Below are 24,941 nucleotides of genomic sequence, written 5' to 3'. Positions count from 1 at the left end.
ATAATTAAACATTAAAAAAAGAGGGGGGGTTACATATACAGTAAAGTTTGAGCTGGGTCTTGAATGATGATGGATTTACATTAGCAGAAAAGAAGACAGTCCTTCTAGATGAGGACATGACAAAGCAAAAGCACATGTGTTAAGAAGGGACAAGGAGAGAGTAAAAGGACCAGGGATTTGTGCTGGTCTCTGAGTCAGGAGACCTGGGCTTCGGCTGTTACTAATCATGTGATGTTGGACAAGTTACTTAGCTTGTTTGAGTCCATCTCCTTTCTGTCTCTCACAGTTAAGAGGACCAAGTAGACGTGAAAGCTTATTGCTGCCTAAATCTGGGGATTATTGTTACTATAAGGAAGATAAGATACCAGAAAAAAGGCAGGCAAATAGGACCTTAATGCTCCATACTAGAGGTCTCAAACTGGCAGATATGTTTTGTTTGGACCACAGGGGTAGTGTTTTTGACTCCAAGCCAGAATTTTAAAGTTGAATGATTTCACATAAAAATCAATACTTGAAGCTTGTCCTCAAAAATCTAAAAATCTGGCAACACTGGAACCTTATTCTCACATGACAAAACTTGCTAGACCTGGAGGAGCAGGCATTGGTATGGCCCAGGCTCTTAATTTACCGTAATCCCCACATATCCTGTGGTCTTCTAGACACTGAAGCCAGGTGTCTCCATTTGTCATCATATCTTCACTGTTTTCTTGTAGTGTAGAACTTTAATTCAAGTAGGAAAACAAAAATGGGATGAGTATGTTTCTTTAAGAAAAGTGAAGAGCATTTTTACCCATTTAGTTTTCATGTGGCCTCCTTCTCTCATTTACATTTCCTATCTGACTGTCTAGATTAATACTTGGAGGTAGTACCTCCGTAAGCAGTAATGAAACATTACAGGGTTTTGAGCAAGGAATTCGATAGAACAGCTATAGTATTTGAGAGGGGTGCCTGGCTGGCTCAGTCAGTAAAGCATCTGACTCTTGATCTCTGGGTTTTGAGTTTGAGCCCTACATTGGGTGTAGAGATTACATCTAAAAAAGAGAGAGAGAAAGAGAAAGAGATTCCTCAGAATCTAATACAGAATAGTGGGAGGAGGAAGCCATTTAAGTCATGGGGGGCCACTAAGCAGTTATTGCAGTAATCCAAGCATGTGATGATGGGCCTTTCTAGGTTGGGTGGTAACTTGGAAAGTGGGTTTCTACTGGCACCTTCAGTTCAAATAGTTGATCTCTGCTGTCTGAATGGGGAGAGAGATAATAAGTAGAATACAAGAGTAAATGGAAAATTGATGATCAGATCTCTGAACTCTATAGTGATTAACTGATTTTTCATTCACTTATTTGTTCTGTGTTTAAATTAGGTCATTTTGTCCTCTCAGATGCTACCTCTGTCACCTTCTTAAAATGACCACCAATTTTTTTGAGAAACTTCCTTTGAAATTTAAAGAATATGAAATAAATCCTTACATCATTATTTTATATCCTAATCTGAAAATTACATCATACACTTATGTAAATCCTGTCTATATTTTTATATACTTCTATCTTAACACTTATTTATAATTGAACAAAGTGGGGTACAGCTCTTACAGCAAAAATGCTCTAAAGCAGGGGCACCTGGGTGGCTCAGTCAGTTAAGCGTCTAACCTCGGCTCAGGTCATGGTCTCGTGGTTTGTGAGTTCGAGCCCTATGTCAGGCTTGTGCTGATGGCTTGGAGCCTGGAGCCTGCTTCGGATTCTGTGTTTCCTTCTGTCTTTGCCTCTCCCCGATTTGTGCTCTGTCTCTCTCTATCAAAAATAAATAAATGTAAAAACAAAATTTTTTAAATGCTTGAAAGCAGATACTCAAACCTTGGAGCCCATCAGAATCACCTGCAAAGCTTTGTTGAACTGCCATTTGCTGGACTCCACCCACAGTGTTTGATTTGGGAAGGGGTAGGCAGTGATAATTTGCATTTTTAACAAGTTTTCGAGTGATGTTGATGCTGCTGATCCAGGAGTCACACTTTGAGAACACCTCCTCTAGAACCCATAATAATGGTCACTTGCGCGTACTAGATGTCCATTAGATATATTTGTTTATAGTTTCCAAAACTTGTGTGATTTGGTAGAGCTAAAGTTGAGGTCTGTCATCACTTACTTTATCTTTTTCTCTTTGATAACCTTCTGGAGTTTAGAATGTACCTCTAAATGTTAAAATAATTTTAACCACAGGAGAGCATTAAGGAAGCAGTTAGGAAGGCAGAGTTGGCAATTAACTGTTTTTCTTCCCCTGCTAAAATGTGCAACTTCAGCTGCTTTACATTTATAAAATACAAATTCAGAAAATGTAACTGATGCCTCTGAATTAATTCAGTTTAAATGACCAGCCATTTTACAGTTGTTTTGAATTGTTACAAACACATAGTCATTATGTTTCAGATTATTGAGTGAGTCATCTTCAAGAAAATGAGTGAATACATTGTGTGACTTTGGACAAATTAGCACTTTTCTAACTGAAAGGAGCATTTGTAGACTCAAAGCAAGGCCTTTTGTTTTGAGTTAAATTTGGAATGCTAAAATTCTCATCCTGGGACTTGTACATAAGGTTAAAAGTTTGATAGTCAACTGAAAGCCCTGCCTTTATTTTTTCAGTAACCAAACAACAAATAGAGGCACCAAATCCCACATTTTGCTTTAGCATTGAAAATAAGACTGAACCAGTTTTTCCTTCAGGGAAGCTCTGCATTCCAAATACAGTCTCAAGCATTAACTTCAGTACTTAGGAAAACTGTAGCTGATAAAATAAAGACAGTGGGTTTTTTGGTATTCTTGCACATTATCAAAGACCCATTTAACATAAAATGGACTGGAGCAGGGGGTACCTGGGGGGCTCAGTTAAGTATCTGCCTTGGGCTTAAGTTGTGATCTCACATTTGTGGGTTCAAGCCCCACATCAGGCTCTGTGCCAACAGCTCAGAGCCTGGAGCCTGCTTCGGATTCCGTGTCTCCTCCTCTCTCTACCCCTCTCCTGCTCACACTCTGTGTGTCTCTCTGTCTGTCAATAATAAATAAACGTTAAAAAAAAAAAAACAGACTGGGAAATAAAAAACTTTCTTAACATTTGAAGTAAGTTCAATGTTCTTTACTAGAGGTAAGGTGTTCATAAGATACAGGGAGATGTTTTTTAGTACTTTCACTTTGTAGAAGAGTTTAAGAAAATAAGGAGTTTTTTGGTTTTGTTCTTTATAGTTCATTGATAGTTGCTCAAAATGAAAATGGGTTTATTTTTTCTAAATACAAAAGTTTTAAAAATCATACAAACAGAAAGGTATAAGGAAGAAAGTAAAAAATCACTTTGCATCTTCCACTCTTAAAAAACAATTCTTAGTAATTTGGATAAGCATCCTTCCAGTCTTATGTGTATATATAAAAGTATGTGTCAGATTCTCTGACTCTGCTCTTGCTGAAGTGGATCAATGATAAAAATAGCCAAATCTGAGTATCAGAAAACCTACAAGTCTCCCTGATGTGTGATCTTGGTTTCAGCTTAGGTCATGATCTCACAGTTTGTGAGTTTGAGCCCCAAGTCAGGCTCTGCACTGGCAGCAGGGAGCCTGCTTGGGATTCATTTGTTCTCATTCTCTCTCTCTCTCTCTCTCTCTCTCTCTCTCTGCCTCTCTGCCCCGCCCCTCCCCTGCTCATGCTGTCTCTCTCTCTTTCTCAAAATAAATACATTTGAAAAAAAAGTGACAGTGAATAACTGACAACTTTCTCATGGATGAAGGAAATTAGGGGAAATGTGTGTATATGAAAGGCTAATCAGTTTTGAGCAATGAAAAGGTTTTACTACTGATCTTTATAACTAGGAAGGTTTCAGGGGGCCTGGGTGTCTCAGTCAGCTAAGCATCTGACTCATGATCTCACGATTCATGAGTTCGAGCCCTGCATCAGGCTCCATGCTGACAGTATGAAGCCTGCTTGGGAATCTCTCTCTCCCCACCTATCTCTGCCCCTCCCTTGTGCGCATGCTGTCTCTCTCTCTCTCAAAATAAATAAAAGAAAGAAAACTATTAAAAAACCAAACAGGGGCGCCTGGGTGGCGCAGTCGGTTAAGCGTCCGACTTCAGCCAGGTCACGATCTCGCGGTCCGTGAGTTCGAGCCCCGCGTCAGGCTCTGGGCTGATGGCTCAGAGCCTGGAGCCTGTTTCCGATTCTGTGTCTCCCTCTCTCTCTGCCCCTCTCCCGTTCATGCTCTGTCTCTCTCTGTCCCAAAAATAAATAAACGTTGAAAAAAAATTAAAAAACAAACAAACAAACAAACAATGAAGGCTTCTTACACTTGATCTGAGCTTAGAATTAAAAGGAAAAGAGAGGGGTGCCTGGGTGGCTCAGTTGGTTAAGTATCTCACTTCAGCTCAGGTCATGATCTCGTGGTTTGTGAGTTGGGGCCCCACAGCAGGCTCTGTGCTAATATCTTGGAGCCTGGAGCCTGTTTCGGAGTCTGTGTCTCCCTCTCTCTCTGCCCCTCCCCCTCTTGCACTCTGTCTCCCTCTCTCCAAAATAAATAAACATTAAAAAATAATAATAATAAAAGGGGAAAAGAGTATATGTCAAAGCACCCCTTTTTTTTTTTTTTTTTTTTTTTTAACAAAAATGAGATAAGGGGGTCCTTGGGTGGCTCACTCGGTCAAGCATCCAACTCTTGATTTCAGCTCAGGTCGTGATCTCAGTTTGTGAGATTGAGCCCTGCATTGGGCTCAGTGCCAAGCCTGCTTGGGATTCTCTCTCTGCCCCTTCTCTGCTTGCGTTCTTTCTCTCAAAATCAATAAATAAACATTTTTAAAGATGAAATAGAAAAAATATAAATGCTGTCTTATAACCTGCTTTCTTCACACTTTATTATGGATATCTTTCCATGTCAGCAAATAAATCTGTTTTTAATGGCTACAAAGAATATAATACATAGATTTTTTTAATTGAAGAATTTCATAGAGATAGACTGAAGGAATAAAATCCTGATACTCCCTCAAGCTCTGTTTCTTTTGAAAACAATGTTCTTTAGTTTATTAGTATCACATCTGAAGTCTATTTTAATTTTATATATTGACTTTGCTTTGTTCTTTTGGCTAGAATTTAATATTTACATACTTTTGAAACCTTTCTCTCTGATGGATTGGGTGAGCTGCCTGTCTAGACATTGGGACTTTATAATGTGGCTTCCTTGAGGATAAACATTGCATGCAGTGGCATGATGTAAGACTCTTAGTAAAAAGAAATTAAAGGCAAAGGTGCAGTATAAGCTTAAGGAATAGTATTTCTTAATGTTGGATGATACTGAGGACAGAAGTTATTTTACCAGGTGGTGTTTGTGAACTGCTTATAATGAGATTAAAAATTTAAATTAGTTACTGAGAGAAATTTTAACATCATTCTTTGATAGATGAGCTTTGCAAACAGGTTGAGTTATCTCTCAGAAATAAAGCAGAGGCAGGTGACTTCTCAGACCTACCCCAGTCCTCAGATTGTTGAATCCAGTTCACCTGAAACTTGTAACAAGATTTCAACTTTAGGCAATAAATGGAGTTTCTTGGAATAATTTTCTCAGTTGCTATTATTGCCAAGTTTTGAAATTTAAAATATTGTTTTGGCTGGACAATTAGAATAAATTTCAGTGGTGTTCTTTTCAGTGAGAACTTTAGTTGATCAAATGCATCTGAATTGTTGTCTTATTCTAGTCATCTATTCCATGTAAATGTTGGAAACTAAGGAAATGTGGGAATTACTGCCGATTCCAATATTAAGGAATTATGTAAAAAAACTGCCATTTTAAATTACATTTCTCTGATTAACTTGTTGGGTTAAATTAGATTATTAGATTTTGTCAATCTTCTTCCCAACAGAAGAATATGAAATAAACTTCAAACCCAGGTGGGTATTGGGTTTTTCTTTATGCTGTGGCTCTTAAATTTTTAATTCCATAACCTAGAATCTTGAACTTTGAAAGGAAATTTAAAACCTTGCATTGCAGTTTTTTCTATAAAAGCTTTCATCTCAACCTTCTTGAGTATATAAGTGTTAATGGCTTCTGACTTCCTGATTAAAGCACCACTTCCTTTTAGTAAGAATTAGTTGGGGCACCTGGCTGGCGCAGTCGATAGAGCATGCAACCCTTGGTCTCAGGGTTGTAAGTTTGAACCCCACATTGGGTGTAGAGATTGCCTAAAAGTAGATCTCAAAAAAATAAAAAACAAACAAACAAAAACGTATTAGCAATTACACAGGTACTCTCTAGAGGTCCGAGATCAAACCCTAAGGCCTCTAAGTGCCTTTCTGCCATCTAAAAAGCCTAGAATTGAAGAAATCTGAGATGTACCTATTACTTAATCCTAAATCAGTATAAAATGGGAAATCAGCATTTCCCATTAGGTTTGGGGTCTGATGTTATGATTATATTAATAAGCAAGGGAAGGCCAAATGTTTGAAATGCTCTTGATGTTATGAATAAATAAACCCCTCACATTTACAAAAGAAAACTAATGGGGCACCTGGGTTGCTCAATTGGTTAGGCGTCCAACTTCAGCCCAGGTCATGACCTTGTTTCTCGTGGGTTTGAGCCCCTTGTCGGGCTCTGTGCTGACAACTCAGAGCCTGGAGCCTGCTTTAGATTCTGTGCCTCCCTCCCCAGCCTGTGTGTGTTCGTTCTCTCTCTCTCTCTCTCTCTCTCTCTCTCTCTCTCTTTCAAAAAATAAACATTAAAAAAAAATTTTTTTAAGACAACTAATGTTTACCCTGAATATCCCAAAGAAACTCTTGCTGCCCACCTGCTAACTTAGTCTCATAACTTGTATGATAGGTAATGTTTGTGGAGGTTATTTGTTTTTTTCCTTTTATTTGTTTCAGCTTAGCCACTGGTTGGTGTAGAAGCTGTGGATAAATTTCAGGAGCACAGTTCAGTTGTTCCCATTCTGTATGTATTTGAGCCTTGACAGAGGATGAAAGAGCCTCTAACATATTCAGGAAACTGAACAGTTAGCTCAGAGCTTGCCAAGGCAAGCCCAAGTTTAGGTATGTAATAATATGTGAGCTCTTGTTGATAAAAAATTCTAGTTTACCTGTACCTGGTTTCTGATTAGTTTAATATTCTGTGTTGTGTTCCTAGAATCAGAGTGTTGATGCTGCCTTCCAATCTCCTCATGTGCATTTACTCCTATCCATAGCTATATGTGTATAATGCTTGTTTGGCCCAGCTCTCTGTTAGACCTTTGTCCATTTAAGTATTAGTTCTTAGCTTCTCACAAATGAATTTGATTTGAAATGCTCTGTTGCTTTGTGGAACATAAAGTTAGCAGTACAGCTCTCTCAACCTTGCATACTTGGAATCAGAATGGTGGACGTTACATTCTTGTTGTATCAGCTCTTATTAGAAACAAGCTTTAATATGGCCACTTTTGCCATTTGTGCTTCCCTAACTTTTCCTAGTTTTATCGGATTAGAGACAAAAAGATAGCCATGGCAGTGAGTCTTACCTCTCTCTGCCTTGCTAAATGGCTCACTTAAGCTGTGTGACTGCATTTCTTTTTCTCTTTGCATGGCTACTTTTGTATTAGTGACAGAATTGAGGGAAAGGAAACTCCAAGAGAAGCACTGAAAGAATCCCAAATAGAAATTTCTGTCAAATATCTTGAGCTAGTTGATGGGATTGGAACTCTGTGTCTCTTATGAGATAAGGAAAGATAAGGAATGGTGGGTATTTTATACAGAGTAAATTGCCTCCAGTGCAGTTTCCTGGTTTTTTATTAAAACAGATAAAGAGAAGAGCAGACTAGACTGTGCACTCTGCAAAGGCAAGGACGGTATCTTTCTTCTACCATTGAATCTTCAGCACTTGGCTCTGATTATATATGCAGTAAATGTACAGTAATATTTGAATGGATGTTAACTGGAAGCCATTTTTTTCATCTGTTTCCCACCCCCACATTTTTTTCTTTCTTTGTTGGAATTTTTATTTTTTAAGCTTCAACTCTGTGCCCAACGTGGGGTTTGAACTCATGACCCTGAGATCTAGAGTCACATGCTCTACTGACTGAGCCAGCCAGGCCTCCATCTTTATTGGAAAATTTTGTTAAATTGCTTTATTGAGGCATAATTGATCTTCAAAAAGTTGTGCATATTTAATATGTACAGCTGGGTGAGTTTGGAGATAAGTATACATCCATGAAACCATCACCACAATCTATGCCATAAACATCTCTATCATTTCCCAAAGTCTCCCCCAACCCTCTTTATTATAATAATTGTTATTATTTATTGTTATAACATAAGATGTGCCCTCTTTTTTTTTTTATTTTTTTTTAACATTTATTTATTTTTGAGACAGAGCGAGACAGAGCATGAACGGGGGAGGGTCAGAGAGAGAGGGAGACACAGAATCCGAAACAGGCTCCAGGCTCTGAGCTGTCAGCACGGAGCCTGATGCAGGGCTCAAACTCACAGACTGTGAAATCATGACCTGAGCCGTAGTCGGATGCTCAACTGACTGAGCCACCCAGGAGCCCCAAGAAGTGCCCTCTTAACAAAAATTTTAATGGCCTTTTTTTTTTTTTTTTTTAGCAGTTTTAGGAAAATTGAACAGAAGGTAGAGATTTCCCATAAATTCTCTGTCTCCATTCTTTCATAGCCTGCCCCATTTGTTACAATTGATGGACCTACATTGATTGACACATCATTATTACTCAAAGTCAAAGTTTACCTTAGGGTTCAGTCTTGGTGTTGTACATTCTGTGGGTTTTGACAAATGTGTAATGACATGTATCCATCACTTTGGTATCCTACAGAGTAGTTTCATGGCTCTAAAAACTTCTGTACTCCCCTACACTCTGGCAACTACATATCTTTTTACTGACTCCATAGTTTTGCCCTTTACAGAATGTCATATAGTTCGAATCATATAATATGTGTAGCCTCTTTAGATTGACTCCTCACACAAAGTAATATGCATTTAAGATTCCTCCATGTCTTTTCATGACTTTATAGCTCATTTCTTTTTAGTGTTGAATAATATTCCATTGTCTGCACGTATTTAGTTTATTCACCCACTGAAGGACATCTTGGTTGCTTCCCATTGTTGGAACATTTTAAAGTAAAACTTGGACACCATGTCATTTTACTCTAGATACTTAAGAAAAAAGCATAACCACAGTGCCATTATCACACTAACAGTAAATCCTTAATATCATTTAATATCCTGTCCATATTCAAATTTTTGGAAGGCCCTTTTAAAGTACTATAAACAAGCAATAAATAAAATTTTTAACAAAAAAATAATACAAGCCTCTGAAAAAGCAATGTCTTTATCACTAAAACTAAAGAAGGAAATCTCATAGTGTATAATCTTTCAATTGAGTACACTCCTCTTATATATTAATAGCTTGCTTTGTATTGAAATTGTTTCTGCAACTTGCATCTATGAGTCCAGTGCTCACATTCATACAACTCACATTTCCCTCTTCGATCTTTAGAACATGCCCTGGTAGTTGTTATTATAAATGCTAGTAGCAAATATTTATAGAGCTTTTACTCTATGCCAAGCACTGTGTTTTACATGCATTATTTCATGTGATTCTTATGATCCAGTGGGGGTAGGTATTATTATATCTCCCTCCAATTAATTTAGTAACTTACTGAAGGTTTCATAGTTAATACATGAGCTGGGATGTGAATTTAAGTCTTCCTGAGCATGCTGTAAGATGCTGATATAAAAAAGGTTGAATGATCTACAACTAACCTTCTAAATTTCCTAACATATCTGTTGTCTGTTATCTTCCAGGCTGTAAGACTAGAAAGTACTTACCAGAATAGAACACGCTATATGGTAGTGGTTTCAACTAATGGTAGACAAGACACTGAAGAAAGCATCGTCCTAGGAATGGATTTCTCTTCTAATGACAGGTACGGTACCCCAAAAGGAAGGATGAGAAGACTCCTTTTTAAATGACCTATTCCGGTTGCCTTTTGAGTTATTACAAAAACATCTTTTGCCAATTCTGTTCTTAAAGGTCAATGCCTAAAACTAGGGAGCACAAAAGTTATCTTAGCCATACAATTTTGAGGGATGAAAATGATGAGTGAATGTCTTTGATTGTGTTCCTAATTTTTCACCTATTCCTTACCTTGCTCTACCCTTAGGTGGTAATGAATATAAAGCAAATGATTTAAACTTCAGTCTCCAGGAATAAAAAGCTACCTTTTCTTTGTAGTTAACTTTATTTTAAGCAGTAATGATTCACATTGCTGATTCTAGGGCACGTACCCTTTAATATAGTGCACCAGTGGGTCTTGGGTTGAAAGAGAGCCCACTTTAACTGCAATCTCTTCTATTTATTCTTGGCCTTACACCTTGCTTTTACCAAATGTTTTACTTCCTTTTTCCTGCTTCTGAGGTAGAAGGGCAGGGTTGGGAGGAATTGATTCTTTAAACTCAGAACAGAACCTTTTATAATCTTGCACCTTTGGCTTTAGCAGTACTTTGCATCCTATATTTAAAGATACCATACACCACTCAGAACCTGGCTCTTTTGTGTCCGTAAGGTTTATTGCTTTCCTTTTTTATTTTCCCACTTCTTCTGGAGAAACCTTGAGAAGACTGTGGAATGTGGCTAAGCAGATCTTTGCACTCCAGATAATAAGCCTCAGGAAATCCTGCCAGATGTCTCAAAGCATTGACTTCCTGGTTCAGGACTAGAATGGAACTGTGGAGTAGCTGGCAGTGTGATCCAGGCCTGGGAGAATTTAGCCACAAAGAGAAGACAGGGAGTGATTCTAATTGTCCTGATGTTGGGAAGAAAAAAATCACATTTGTCGTTAGGTTTCCCAAACAAGTGTTTACCTACACTTGTACAGTCAACCTGAAAGTTATTTGTGGTTTCACGAGGCCAGAGTTGTTACCTTGTATAACTCTTACAGCCTTTAATTGTATGCTCTGAAATTACACAGGTTTATAAACCACATTTCGGTTTTCTCCTGCATGGATTTAACCTCTGGTATTAGCTAAGCAATAGACCTTTCAGAAAGTAAGCATTTATCCTTTTAACTACCTACCTTGCCTACATCATTAGTATTTTAAGACCTCTGATTTGGACTTTTCTCTCTCTAGATCTGCGCTGTCCCATACAGTAGCCACTAACCACTTTGTGACCATTTAAATAAGTTAAAATTAAACAAAATTTAAATGTCAGTCCCTCAGTCACAACCAGCCACATTTCAAGTACTTTGGCTATATGTGGCTAGTGGCTGCCATATTGGACAGTACATGTACAGAACATTTCCATTGTGGCAGAAAATTCAGTTGGGCAGTGCTACTCTGTATCTTATTTCCTTTGGTTCTTCCTGATTCTTCTCTTAGAAACCCCATAAAACAGGAACTGGGATTGCATGGAAACTTATCCTTGAGTCTTCCCTTAGGGATACAAGGCAACAACTTCAGATTCTCCTGACTCAGCATGTGAGAAATGAGCTGTGTAATCTTATCTCTTTTACTTTGTTCCAAATGTTCCCAGAAATCATAAAGAATGCTTATTAATATGGGTGCCCAATAATTTATCCTCAGTGAATTTCATCTGTCTTCAGTAATGGTCCTGCCTGAATCACATCTAACAAAAGAAAATTTTATTTTATGGAAGACAGAATGTGATGTGAAAAGCTATAGAAACTAGTTTTCATTCTGTTTGGTAACCTCAGTATTAATTCCCATCTTCTGTTTGATTAATCTCCTTGGATAATAAAAAAAAGTGCTGCCCACTTCAGAATACTGGCACTCAGGTAATCTAGTATCATTTCTAGCTCAACTGCTGTTGAAGGAATTTGTATCATTTTATATCAGAGAATATAAAAAGTTCATGTTTCAAAATAGCACTAAACCAAAGTAGAACCCAGATTGTTTATGACAGACATATCTTCCCAAATAGTTCCCAAGATATGATATGCCAATTCATTTAGCCTGTTTACAAGTTCTTTGAGTATTGTGTTATATTTTAAGGAAGACATTTTTATTTAATATGAAATTTATTGTCAAACTGGTTTCCATACAACACCCGGTGCTCATCCCAAAAGGTGCCTTCCTCAATGCCCATCACCCACCCTCCCCTCCCTCCCATCCCCCATCAACCCTCAGTTTATTCTCAGTTTTTAAGAGTCTCTTATGGTTTGGCTCTCTCCCTCTCTTTTTTTTTTTTTTTCTTCCCTTCCCCCATGGGTTCCTGTTAAGTTTCTCAGGATCCACATAAGAGTGAAAACATAACAAATATTTAATATACAGTGTAACCTGGGTTTGCAAATTGCATTGAATATATTTCAAATTATAAAATAATAGAGCTTTTTGGTGTCATTTTGTAATTTTTCTTTGAACCCCCAACACCTTGAAATCTCTGGTACAAATAGGCACTCGATAAATATTTGTTGAATGGGATGAGTACTAAAATAAGTACCTATACTCTAAAGGAGAAAAATCTCATGAAACTCAAGGTAAACTAGATAAAAAATACTAGGTGTGCCTAATCCAGGCCTGTCTTTCCTATCATGTGAAAAAGCTATTTCTTAATGTAAAGAAGGAGCCTGGCCTGAATATAAGCTGAAAATGTGATGTTTGATTCCTACATATCACTGCTTCTTGTCCAAAGTTTAACTGGTGTTTGATCACAAGCTCATATATCACACTCTTTTAGACCTCTGCATCTTCTTCTGTAGTTACTTAATGTCAAGATTTGTCACTAGGCTATAAACGTTTTGTGTTTATACCCAAACTATACTTGTTGCTGAGAACCTGGCTAGGCACTCACTTCAAAAAGAAAAAGAAAAGAAGGAAAAAGGAACTACTCTGAAAATAACCCCACTCCATCTGAGGACACCATTTTCAAAACAAGTTTTACTTGTGCTCATCTCATCTTCTCAATGAAAAGAGTGGTAGAGTTGTCTTCCTACCCCCTGGACTCTAGCATGATAGCTGTGTGTCTGGAGTTCAGGCCCAGCCTTCCAATGTGGATAAGCTGTTGCAATCTTGATTTGACTCTCCTGAACTCTGGAATCATTAGTGGAGGGAGCATTGAGTAACACAGACCAGCAAGCACAGTGCAAAGCATTAGACACAGCCCACCTAGGGAATGGCCTTGGTCAGCCCTGCACTGACTCCCAACAGTCAAAGCTTGATATTCTTCATGTTGTTTTCACTGCATCTTTGTGATGTTTCCTGTCTCTCCATGCCCCCACTTTCAGTTGTATTAGAACACTCACCAAAAATTCATACTCAACATTTGTTTTATGTGACTATTCATATGTATTGTTTCACTTTAAATATTTAAAATATTTATGATAACTCTATGAAAGTAGGTTTTGTTACCTGCATTTTAAGATGAAGGAATTAAGACTGAGAGAGGGTAAATAACTTACCAAAAAGAATTGAAATACCGAAGGAGATCAAATCCAGATATTTTGATACAGTGTAAGTGTTTTGTTATGTTTTGGTACTGTGATACACATTTTTAGTGTGTTATTTAATCTTAAAAAGAAGGTGTTTTTGGTTTTATAGATGAGAAAACTGGAGCACAAAGCAATTAAATAATTTGCCTAAAATTATACAGTTAGTGCCAGAATCTAGGTTCCAGGCCCATGTGACTCCAGAGCCCATGCTCTCAACCATAGTTTGCTGTTCTGCCTCCCATGTGTACAGTTCCTTCTACTATACCATGCTGCTCTTCTAGATATATTGGCAGGGAGAGGGCATCAAAGCCTTTGGGAGACTGGATGGAAGGGGAAATTGGCTTATGGCAACCTTAAAGAGAGAAAGTGGCAGAGGTCCGGGGAAGACTACAGAGAAGTGGTGCGATAGAGACACAATTGAGAACCCATGGCTTTCTTTCTTTTTTTTTTTTTTTTTTTTTAATTTTTTCTTTTTTTACATTTTATTTTTGTTTTTTAATTTTTTTTTTAATTTTTTTTTTCAACGTTTATTTATTTTTTGGGACAGAGAGAGACAGAGCATGAACGGGGGAGGGGCAGAGAGAGAGAGAGACACAGAATTGGAAACAGGCTCCAGGCTCCGAACCATCAGCCCAGAGCCTGACGCGGGGCTCGAACTCACGGACCGCGAGATCGTGACCTGGCTGAAGTCGGATGCTTAACCGACTGCGCCACCCAGGCGCCCCACATTTTATTTTTTTGAGAGAGAGAGACAGAGAGACAGAGCACAAGTGGGGGAGAGGCAGAGAGAGAGGGAGACACAGAATCCGAAGCAGGCTCCAGGCCCTCAGCTGTCAGCACAGAGCCCAACATGGGGCTCAAACTCACAAACTGTGAGATCATGACCTGAGCCAGAGTCGGATACTTAGCCAACTGGGCCACCCAGGCACCCCGAGAACCTATGGCTTTCTATCCCAACCTAGTCCCTTAACTTAAAGCTAATTTCCTCCCTGAGTTAATATGTGACTTAAATAGGATTTCAGTATACTAGGGCTGTCCTTTTGTTGGTTTGTTAACATTCCTATTCGCTCTGCATTTCAGCAGCACTGGTCTAGTTCATTGCACTGTCACCAGGCTCTGTTTTATTTAAGTTGTATTGTGTCTATTTTTTCTCTCTAACTTGATCACAAACCATTAACAATTACTTTTTTACATATTTTAATTCCCTTTCTCTTTTAGACAATTGAATGTGTTCTGATGTTTAGTAAATCTACATAAACTTCAGAATTAAATTTGAGCAAATTATATATTCAGAGGTCTTCAGCAACCAGCAGTAGTTCTTGGCATTAGAAAAAATTTTGGAGGGTGCCTGAGTGGCTCAGTCAGTTAAGCGTCCAGCTTCAGCTCAGGTCATGATCTCAAATTTCATGGGTTCGAGCCCCTTGTCAGGCTCTATACTCACAGGTCAGAGCCTGGAGCCTGCTTCAGATTCATTCTCTCTCTCTCTCTCTCTCTCTCTCTCTCTCTCTCTCTCTGCCCTCCCCCCAAAAAAATAAATATTAAAAGAAATTTTTTTGTTGTTGTGTTAGGTGCTGTGACTTTGGGGTGAAACCTGCCAATCACAAGTCAGCATGTGGATTTTTAGACAGTGGCCACTTTCGAGATTGCAATACAAGTTGCTCAGTCAATAAGTTTTCTTTGTTAAATATGTAAGGACCTAACTAACCACCTGTTTGATACAGCTCCAGAGCACATGCATTAGGTTGATAGTAATATGATAGAAATTCCTCCACTCCTAACACTCCAGAATTTAGAGCTGAGGGGCTTTATCCTTTGTGTTGAAAGAGTTAATAAAGAACTGCCTCCTAGAATAATAAGCATTATTAACCTGTGGACTGTTTCTTGTCTTGCAGCAGCACTTGTACCATGGGCTTAGTCCTGCCTCTCTGGAGTGACACCCTAATTCATTTGGATGGTGATGGGTAAGAGCTTTCCCTTTTTATTCTCCTACAGAAAGCCAAGGGATGGGTTCCATCTTAGTGCCCATTCATTCAGCTGAATGAGAGGCCCAGTGTGCCCAAGTGAACTGTCATGTCAGCAACTCAGTGAGTCCTTTTAAACTTCTGTTTTGTAAAGTGGAGTAAAAATACAACTTGCCAGGGCCTCTCACTTCTGTTCTTCTAGGCTGGCTATGGTAAGAATCCAAACAAAGAAAAACTAGTTTGTTGGCTCACTCTTTCATCTGAGCATGTGGGACTGTTGCAATGCTCTCCCAGAGGATGATATGTTCTGTTTCAAATAACCTCTTGCTGCCTCTGCCAGCTGTCAGCCTACAGTATAACCCCTTTCCTGTGCCAATTCCTTCCAGTGACCCTCCACCCCCACCTCCTGGTGTTTTTAGAATGTGTCCCCAAGAGACCAAGATGTTTGCTTCAGTTTATAAAACCCAGGTCAGGTTTGCTAAGAACCCACAAGACTTCCAAATAGAAATATACAGCAGAACAGTTTGTCTGTAGCTACAGCTGGGAAACTATATGTAATTTCCTAACTCCAGTGTGGGAGTCCATTCGTTTTGCTTGGTAGATAAAATCAGACAATTTGTTGAAGCTTTTCAGTCAAGCTTTTCAAGTCAAGTTAACTATACTCCAGTTAACTTCTACATGAACCTGGTGATTTCTTCTACCAAGCTAGCAGTTGTGAGCCTGGGAAATGACCTCAAAAACTCAAAACTGAAATAACCTACTCTCATTTGTGGATTTTTGTCTCATTTTTTTCCTTAGTGGGTTCAGTGTATCAACGGATAACAGAGTGCACATATTCAAACCTGTATCTGTACAGGCAATGTGGTAAGAGGACTTTTAATGTCTCTATGAAAGTTTTTAAATATAGTATTAGGGCAATATTTTGTGAGTAGTAGTATTTGAAATACCACAGTTCTCTATGAAAATGCTATATGATCTGTTTGTGTGTTTAAGATTTTGTGTGATCTGTTCGTGTGGTCCTCATAGTTAAAGATGACCTAAGAGTTCATTTTTCAAATTATCATAGTGGAAGGCCTTAAGCATTGGTAAACAAGTAAAATTCAGAGATGTTCTTAGACTCTGGAAGACACTTAATGGATTAGATTGCCAATTGGACCAGAGTTTTACAGGGACACATTGACTTAAGTTAGTAACAGTCTAGAGCCAAATCTACAACATTGCAGTACTACAATGCATTAGTGTTGAATTTCTTAAGGTAATCAGGGATATTATTGATGGAGTTATAGGTAGATAAGTTTCCATTTAAATTGCTGGTGACTGTTTGCAAGACTGCATAATACAAATAAAGCCTACACATTATAGTTGTCAATAACCATCAGCTGGTGTACTGATGCTTTGGAGCTACTTAACTATGTGTCAGACAGTGTGCTTTATGTGGATTATATCTAGTCATCACACCAACTCCCCAAAATAATATTAGTGGCTCCTTTTTATGGATGAGAAAACTGAGGTTTTGGAAAGGTTACGTAACTGGCCTGAGAGTATCTCTTCTATTTAGACAGAATCGACTCTTACTTATTCTCGATTATGTAGAAAAATGATCTCATATAACTAGGGAATGGTGTGACTCTAAGATTTAGTCTGTCCCCGAGTTCAGGGATTTGAATTTTAGTTTCTCATTCAGCTGCCTGTTCTGTAGTAGAAGTCCCCCTGAGGAACAGAATGGACAGAATGAAAGCCAACAGGAAATAAAGGAGCCTGGAAAAAGATTCCAGAGAGCTCATTTGCCCCTGAATAACAGGATTGATAGACTTGAGGTGGATAAAACAGAGTCAAATGAGCTTAAGAGTCACCATTTCATGCAGTAATTGAGGTAGAACAGAGTTATGTGTTTAAGCCAGATTTTTAGATTTAGGGCACATTTCACAGATAAATCTCTCACGGAAAACTTACCTTCTCTGACGAAGGCTCCTTTAAAGGCAATTGACCTATATCTGTTCCTAGGTCCCAAGTAAAACCAAACAATGTAAGTCCCAAAAATGACAGTGTTTTTAGTTATATTTTGAAAAGGAGTACAAAGCAGTCTTAATTCATAAGACAGTGAAGATTCAAGTAATAACCTAGTTCAATCTGGGATGTTCTAAAGCAAATTGACTAGTCCTACTTCTGTTAGCTCATTGTAGAATAAAGTTTTCGGTGTACCACATGGGGAGTAGTGAACTGAAAGTCACAGAAAAAAAAAAAAAAAGATGTATGGATCAAAGCAGCATTTAGACCAGGTGTTTCCTTCATAGAGAAGATGGTTACTGCATACTGCAGCCTCCCAATCCTGTATGCAGCTAAAATAACTGAGGTGGCTAATAAGCCTTGAGTGTATTTTAGGGCACTTGCTCCAGACATTTGTGGCATATGCTTTTGAAGCACATGTTTCCTGGATAAAGAAAACATGTGTTGAATATCCTGTACATTGCACTCAGCTGGCCCTTACCTTCCAATCTATGTAATGACACTGAAATTCACTGAGAATTCTCAGAATCTGACAAACTTCTCTTGAGAATTTGGCTTACTTTGAGTAATAGAAAGCATTTTAAAAGATTCTGCAACTTTGTTTTTAGGGAAAAATTTGTTTCCCTGATAAAAATGGACTGAAATGTTTTTCCTTTATTAAATTGGCAACTATTTTCTTTTTTAACTTACATTATATGGGGTTGACAAGGACTTAAGGAACAGACGTTGTCATTTACTATTGGTGGAAGAATAAACTGGAACAGCCTTTCTTAAGGATGATTTGCCAATATGCCTTACCATTTTGTATGCCCTTTTAACCTAGTAATTCTTCTTCTAAGAATTTATCCTAAGGTGATAACCATGGGCGTGCACAAAAATTTTAACCATAAGTGTTGTAATAATAGCAAAAAATGGAAAACAATTTAAATGTCTGAAAAGGAGGAATTAAATTATGGTGCCTCCATGTTACTAAATATAATGCAACCATTAAGAATAATCTGGTTGATGGGACACCTAGGTGGTTTAGTTGGTTGAGTGTCCGACTTCGGCTCAGGTCATGATCTCGCGGTTTGTGAGTTCAAGCCCTGTGTCGGGCTCTGTGCTGACAGCTCAGAGCCTGGAGCCTGCTTCTGATTCTGTGTCTCCCTCTCTCTCTGCTCTTTCCCCACTCGCACTCTGTCTTTCAAAAAATAAATAAATATTTTTGAAAATTAAAAAAGAATCTGGTTGAAGAATATTGACATAGACGTTGGTAAGAAGGTACAAAGTAAAATCAAGTTAAAAGGTATATAGAATGTGATCATATCTTTATTATAGATCTATGCATAAACAAAAAAACTGAAAAGATCTATACTAAAACCTTAACAGTGGTTATTTCTAGGTGGCCAGATTATAGGCTATTTCTGCCTTATACTTAAGATCCCTAAATTTTCTAAAGTTAACATGGATCACTTCTGTTTTGAGGCAAAATTTTAGAAGTAAGATGTAAATAGATTGCCTATAGAATTTTCTCATACTGCCCTCTTCCCACAGGAGACCAGCATGAGCTAACAGCTAATAAGACATTTCTTTTAGCAAATACTGTGCTCCAACCATAAACTAGACATTCTTTTAGGTACTTGAAATATGTCAGTAAACAAAATGTAGAAAGATCCCTGCTTTTATGTAACTGACTTCCTAGCATTTCTGGCTTTAGCTTTTCCCAAGTATATAACCAAAAAGGTACTTTTCAAATAAAAAAATAAAAGTTAAAAAATAAAAAGGTACTTTTCAGTTTTGTTTACCCTTGGGAGTCAGAGATTTAATTAGTCTTAGTATGGGGCGCCTGGGTGGCGCAGTCGGTTAAGCGTCTGACTTCAGCCAGCTCACGATCTCGCGGTCCGTGAGTTCGAGCCCCACGTTGGGCTCTGGGCTGATGGCTCAGAGCCTGGAGCCTGTTTCCGATTCTGTGTCTCCCTCTCTCTCTGCCCCTCCCCTGTTCATGCTCTGTCTCTCTCTGTCCCAAAAATAAATAAACGTTGAAAAAAAATTTTTTTTAAATAATTAGTCTTAGTATAACCAGAGCTATTCTTAGAAAGTAGCTCAAGCATATGAATAAATGGTTTAAAGAGACTGGGAAACTTACGCAGCAAGAATGATAAATGTCATTATGGGAATACAAGCTGGTGCAGCCACTCTGGAAAACAGTATGGAGGTTCCTCAAAAAACTAAAAATAGAACTACCCTACGACCCAGGAATTGCACTACCCGGCATTTATCCAAGGGATACAGGTGTGCTGTTTTGAAGGGACACATGCACCCCCATGTTTATAGCAGCAGCACCATCAACAATAGCCAAAGTATGGAAAGAGCCCAAATGTCCATCAATGGATGAATGGATAAAGAAGATGTGGGTGGGTGGGTGGGTGTGTGTGTGTGTGTGTGTATGTGTATGTACACACACCACACACACACACACACACACCACAATAGAGTATTACTCGGCAATCAAAAAAGAATGAAATCTTGCCATTTGCAACTATGTGGATGGAACTGGAGAGTATTATGCTAAGTGAAATTAGTCAATCAGAGAAAGAAAAATCATATGATTTCACTCATATGAGGACTTTAAGAGACAAAACAGATGAACATAAGGGAAACAAAAATAATATTAAAAAACAGGGAGGGAGACAAAACAGAAGAGACTCATAAATATGGAGAACAAACTGAGGGTTACTGGAGGGGTTGTGGGAGGGGGCATGGGCTAAATGGGTAAGGGGCACTAAGGAATCTACTCCTGAAATCATTGTTGCACTATATACTAACTAATTTGGAGTAAATTTAAAACAAAAATTAAAATTTAAAATTTAAAAAAGTAAAAAATAAAGGTTCTAACACCTTAAAAAAAAAAAAAAGAATGATAAATGTCATTAGATTAATCCTTCCTGGGAATGAAAAGACTCAAGGCTTAGGGACATCTAGCTATGTGTTCTTTGTGGACCCTCTGAGAATCATAGGGAATATATGCTGTAAGATGATTCTGCACCAAAGGAAACCAATCTTTATATAATTAATGTAGTAAATGGTTGAGATCTTTAGTTCTGTAGTGACATAGTACACCCATAGATAGCATGTTCCAACCACAGGGTCATGAGCTCCATAGGTACTTGTTTTTCACTGATGGGTTGTCAGTTCTCCTACCCCCATCTCTAACCCAACCTTAATAATGCATCCTATCTTTCAGCAAGAAGTATCTAGCCGAATGCTATGAATAGGTAATATAGTATAATCAGAATCAGAGAATCTTAAATTCCAGGGAATAGATTCTCCAGAGGCTAAATTCTATAGGATCTAAAAATTGAAAGAATTCTGGGTACACATGGATTATTGGCTTTTTGGTATCCCCACAGTTCTACAGTGTTTATTTCCCAATGTATCTTTCAGGTCTGCATTACAGAGTTTACACAAGGCTTGTGAGGTGGCCAGAATGCATAACTACTATCCAGGTAGTCTGTTTCTCACCTGGGTGAGTTATTACGAGAGCCATATCAACTCAGATCAGTCATCAGTCAATGAATGGAATGCTATGCAGGATGTGCAGTCCCACCGGCCCGACTCTCCAGCTCTCTTCACAGACATGTAAGTCAGTTTACTTAGGATCACGGAATTTTTCTGTACTGTGTCCAAAGTGTCGTAAGCAACATGTTCCTCCCTAATCTCTCCTCTTGGAGAATTAATCTTACCAGTGATATTAGTCATTGTCTACACTACACATCTGCCATACAAAGAACCCTGTTCTTTCCATCTGCAAAGGCTTTAGGAGTTTCACTCCTGGGCACACTGGAATCTCCATAGTAAAAAACTGCAATACCATAAAATCCCATTGAGATTCCACTAATTTGAAATTTGAATTTAAAGGGAGTTAGGCTGGGACACCTGGGTGGCTTAGTCAGTTGAGCATCCATCTCTGCTCAGGTCATGATCTTACGGTCATGAGATCAAGTCCCATGTCAGGCTCCACACTCAGTGGATCGCTCAGAGTGGAGCCTGATTAAGGTTCTGTCTGTCTCCCTCTGCCTGGCTCCACGTGCTTGCTCGCTCTCTAAAATAAAATATTTTTTTAAATAAAAAAATGTAAAGGGAGGTAGGCTGAAGTCTGCCTTTGCATTATCTGTGAAAGAAGCATTTGGTAAGCAAATTAATGACATAGAGAAGCTTTTAAAGGGATGTTTCTAATGTTTCCAGTCAATTTAAAAGACTGCCTAGGTTTTTATGCTAATTTTAAACTGATTTCTGTTCACGTTTGTCAAAAAATAATTTATAATTCAAGTGTTGGAATCAGCCCCACCTTTGCCTTTTTGTGTCTTTGTCAGGGAGATTTTATTAAGTTTCCCTGGTGTACTGTTGAGTTGGATAAAGGCCTGAGGTAGAGGTGATGTTTATTTCCTTTTTAGGTCTATGTGTTGAAACTTATGTGACTATTTTGGAAATTAAAAAAGGTGTTTATTTTGCTCTGAACTGATCTCAGCACTTCCAAGGTATTCTACAGCTAGGAAAAAAGAGTAGTCACTTACCGTCTGATCATATAAACCTTCACCTTCAGATTCCTAAAGTCCTATCAAAATAGTTCAGGGGGGTGGAGTTCTTTTGTTTTTTAAGAAAATGCTTAATTTAGATAATAATGTGAACTTATTTTTACTAGAAAAGGTAAAATATCCAAGAATCGTGTGAACAGATCAGTCAAAAAAGCGGTGGAAGCTCTATTGCGTAGGGTGTTACTGATAATAGGACCTCCTTTTTCATTATCCCTAATCCTTTGACGATCCCACAGTAACTGAAAAAATAAGGATTAGTCTGGCTTTCAGAATCTTGGAAAATGTTACTGATTTCATGCTTTATAGCTGGTTGATGGGTATCAAAGGGATGGATGTCTCATCTGACTCAAAAATGGACATTCTATTTTTTTAAGTTTATTTTGAGAGAGGTTGGGGGGACGGCAGAGAGAGAGAATCCCAAGCAGCCTCCGAGCTGTCGGCACAGAGCCCAACATAGGACGCATACCCACGAACCACGAGATCATCACCTGAGCCGAAGTCAGACAGCCAACTGAGCCACCCAGGTGCCCCTCAAAACTGGACATTCTAAAGCAGACTTGCATGAGAGAGAGAAAACCCTTCTCATTTCTCATGATTTATTGGAGAAAATTTGGGTATTAGAGCAGAAAGAAAGAAAAGGAAAGGAAATTGGCCATTTTCCATCTATATATATCCCCAAGCAAAAAGAATAATGTAAAGTGTAGTCCCTGGCACATGGTAGAGGCTCATTAAATGTTAGTTCTTGGTATGTACAACGTAACCCCAATTTTAAGATATATTTATATATCTGCCTTAGAAAGAGACTGAAAGCTATAGGTCAGAGTATTGATGATTATCTCTGATGCAGGGATTTTTAGTGATTTTTATTTTTCTTTGCATTTTTATGTATTTTCCTAATTTTTCTCTAGTGAAATTGAGCAAGAAATTGTATCTGTGTTGTCATGTTTTTTTCCATTCCCTCCTCCCTAAATTGACTAGAAAAGCCTAAAAAAGAATGCTGAGCATACAGGGAGAATGTGTGCCAAAATGGATTGAAGTGCTCTAGTGCAAACACAGTTTATATTTTGAAATCCAAGGAAGGGGAAGAAGGGAACATACGTGTGTAGTACCTCCAGTGTATATCAAATATTATGCCAGCCACTTCATACATGATACCTCATTTAATCCTCAAGAATCTCATGAGGCAGATATTGTCCTCATTTTATAGAAAAGGAAACCTGCTGAGAAAAGGGAAGTAATTTGTTCAAGGTTGTACCACTGGTAAGTAGCAGGGTTGGGATTAAAACCCAGGTGTATCTGCTCCCAAACCACTCTGATCCAAGTGTTGTGAAGGATTAGGAGAAAGATTACTAAACTAGGGAATCTAACTCATGCACATAGGTGGTAAAATTTGTTTTTATCAATATTTTTTAATAAAAGACTGAAATATATAAGTTCCTACCATTAGCTGCGTCTAGGAAAAATCGTGGGGAGCATGATTAAGAATTTTAATCCTAGTCAAGACAGGGATGCCTTGATGGATAGGGAAATGGCACCAGTATTATCTGTATTCTTCAGGGCTCATGAGAAACTAAGAGTCCAAGTGGTAGGGAGCCCCAAGGTTGTGAGGTCAGAGCATCCATCTTTGGAGATTACCGAAGCTATTTTTGCAGCCAGTGATAAGGCTTTAGGCAGCAAAGGCAGGCAGGATGCCTAAAGGCTTAGTCCATTTCCATCTCCAAATAAGGAGGTACAGAGCAGATACCTTCTTGAGTAGGTAAGAGGGAAAGATGAGATGGAAAGTGCTCTTTGTCAGCCTCACTCAAATTCTGCATAATATGAAATAGTGCTTTTAGAGAGAAGCATCCAGTTACATTGAACCAATGTCTTTCTAGTAATTGGAGAGTCAGCTTCCTAGTTTAATTTCCTTTAGTTCCTGGGGTAATTTTATTTTTGAGAGTCAGAAGATTAAAGGAAGTAACATAATCCTGCAGGTAGAGTGTTATGCTGGGCTGAGAGTGCTGGTTCAGCTGCCAGGGTGTGTGATCTGTGGTATGTCATTTAACCTTTCAACTGTGTTTGCTTCCTTCATCTGTAAAATGGGGATAATAATTTCACAAAGATGTTATGAGAACCTTCATGAAAAGGAATGCATTTTGGATGGAAGTCCTCTGGGTAGTTAATTCTTGGAAACCCATTTTGGAAAGAATTTGCCTCATTGAATAAGGCAGAAATCATTCTTTTGTCTTTCCTGTTTTCTAGAACGACAGCAGTGAATGATCAGCATTAGGTGGCATTTTAACCTACAGAAGACCCAGTTCCATAGTGGGTCACAGCATTGTTCTACCCAGCTTGGTATTCTAACGCAGCAGGCGGTAGCCAGGGGTACTTGATGGAGAAGTATGGCTGTGGTTCTGTGTTAAAGTAGCATACACAGCATAGCCTATTTGTCTTTACTCCTTCATAGATGATTATGAATATATTTAAGGGCTTTTACATGTACAGCCTCTCTATATGTGTTTACATTCTATACATTGTGCAAAGAAAGTTTCCTCAATTACATTTTTTTTTACCATACCTTCAGAATATGAATTTTTGAGGGTAATAGAGGGAAGGTCTGCCAGTTGGGAAACATAATCAAATGGTATGTTCATTAAGCTAGTCAAATGCCTGCCTAAGAAAAAAAAATCACCATTTCTCTCTTCTCAGACCAACTGAACGTGAGCGAACAGAAAGATTAATTAAAACCAAATTAAGGGAGATAATGATGCAGAAGGATTTGGAGAATATCACATCCAAAGAGGTAAGAAACCTTGAACTCCTGTTCCAAGGCTAACAATGGAATAGCAGGTGTGGGGTTAGAAATAGTGAATGACTGGGGTGCCTGGGTGACTCAGTCAGTTAAGCGTCCAACTTCGGCTCAGGTCATGATCTCACGGCTCATGGGTTCAGGCCCCGCATTGGGCTCT

The 24,941-nt window shown here is 38.4% G+C and overlaps 1 protein-coding gene and 1 non-coding gene across 7 annotated transcripts in view; both read left to right on the top strand.

Annotated features, from left to right (window-relative positions):
* The window catches only part of SSH2 (slingshot protein phosphatase 2), a 252,213-nt gene that overhangs the window by 193,567 nt on the left and 33,705 nt on the right, over nucleotides 1-24,941 (top strand). For 4 of the 6 annotated variants that reach the window (XM_040455429.1, XM_040455433.1, XM_040455431.1 and 1 more), the window contains 5 exons: nucleotides 9,808-9,929; nucleotides 15,344-15,412; nucleotides 16,211-16,276; nucleotides 20,843-21,037; nucleotides 24,682-24,775. In XM_040455429.1, coding sequence (XP_040311363.1) covers nucleotides 9,808-9,929; nucleotides 15,344-15,412; nucleotides 16,211-16,276; nucleotides 20,843-21,037; nucleotides 24,682-24,775 — 546 coding nt within the window. Of the gene's footprint in view, nucleotides 1-9,807; nucleotides 9,930-15,343; nucleotides 15,413-16,210; nucleotides 16,277-18,117; nucleotides 18,490-20,842; nucleotides 21,038-24,681; nucleotides 24,776-24,941 lie in introns of those variants that run through there. The other 2 variants (XM_040455430.1, XM_040455434.1) reach the window with 2 other exon arrangements.
* On the top strand, nucleotides 3,453-3,533 carry LOC121017409 (small nucleolar RNA U2-19). The gene has a single exon (XR_005784750.1). It is a non-coding gene; the product is annotated as a small nucleolar RNA U2-19 (small nucleolar RNA).

The sequence above is a fragment of the Herpailurus yagouaroundi genome, unplaced genomic scaffold (assembly GCF_014898765.1).
Source record: "Herpailurus yagouaroundi ecotype Mexico unplaced genomic scaffold, PumYag 215, whole genome shotgun sequence".
In the NCBI taxonomy this organism is placed as follows: Eukaryota; Metazoa; Chordata; class Mammalia; order Carnivora; family Felidae; genus Herpailurus; species Herpailurus yagouaroundi.
The sequence above is the reverse complement of the archived record's forward strand: the minus strand, read 5'-3'. Positions and strand labels throughout refer to the sequence as shown.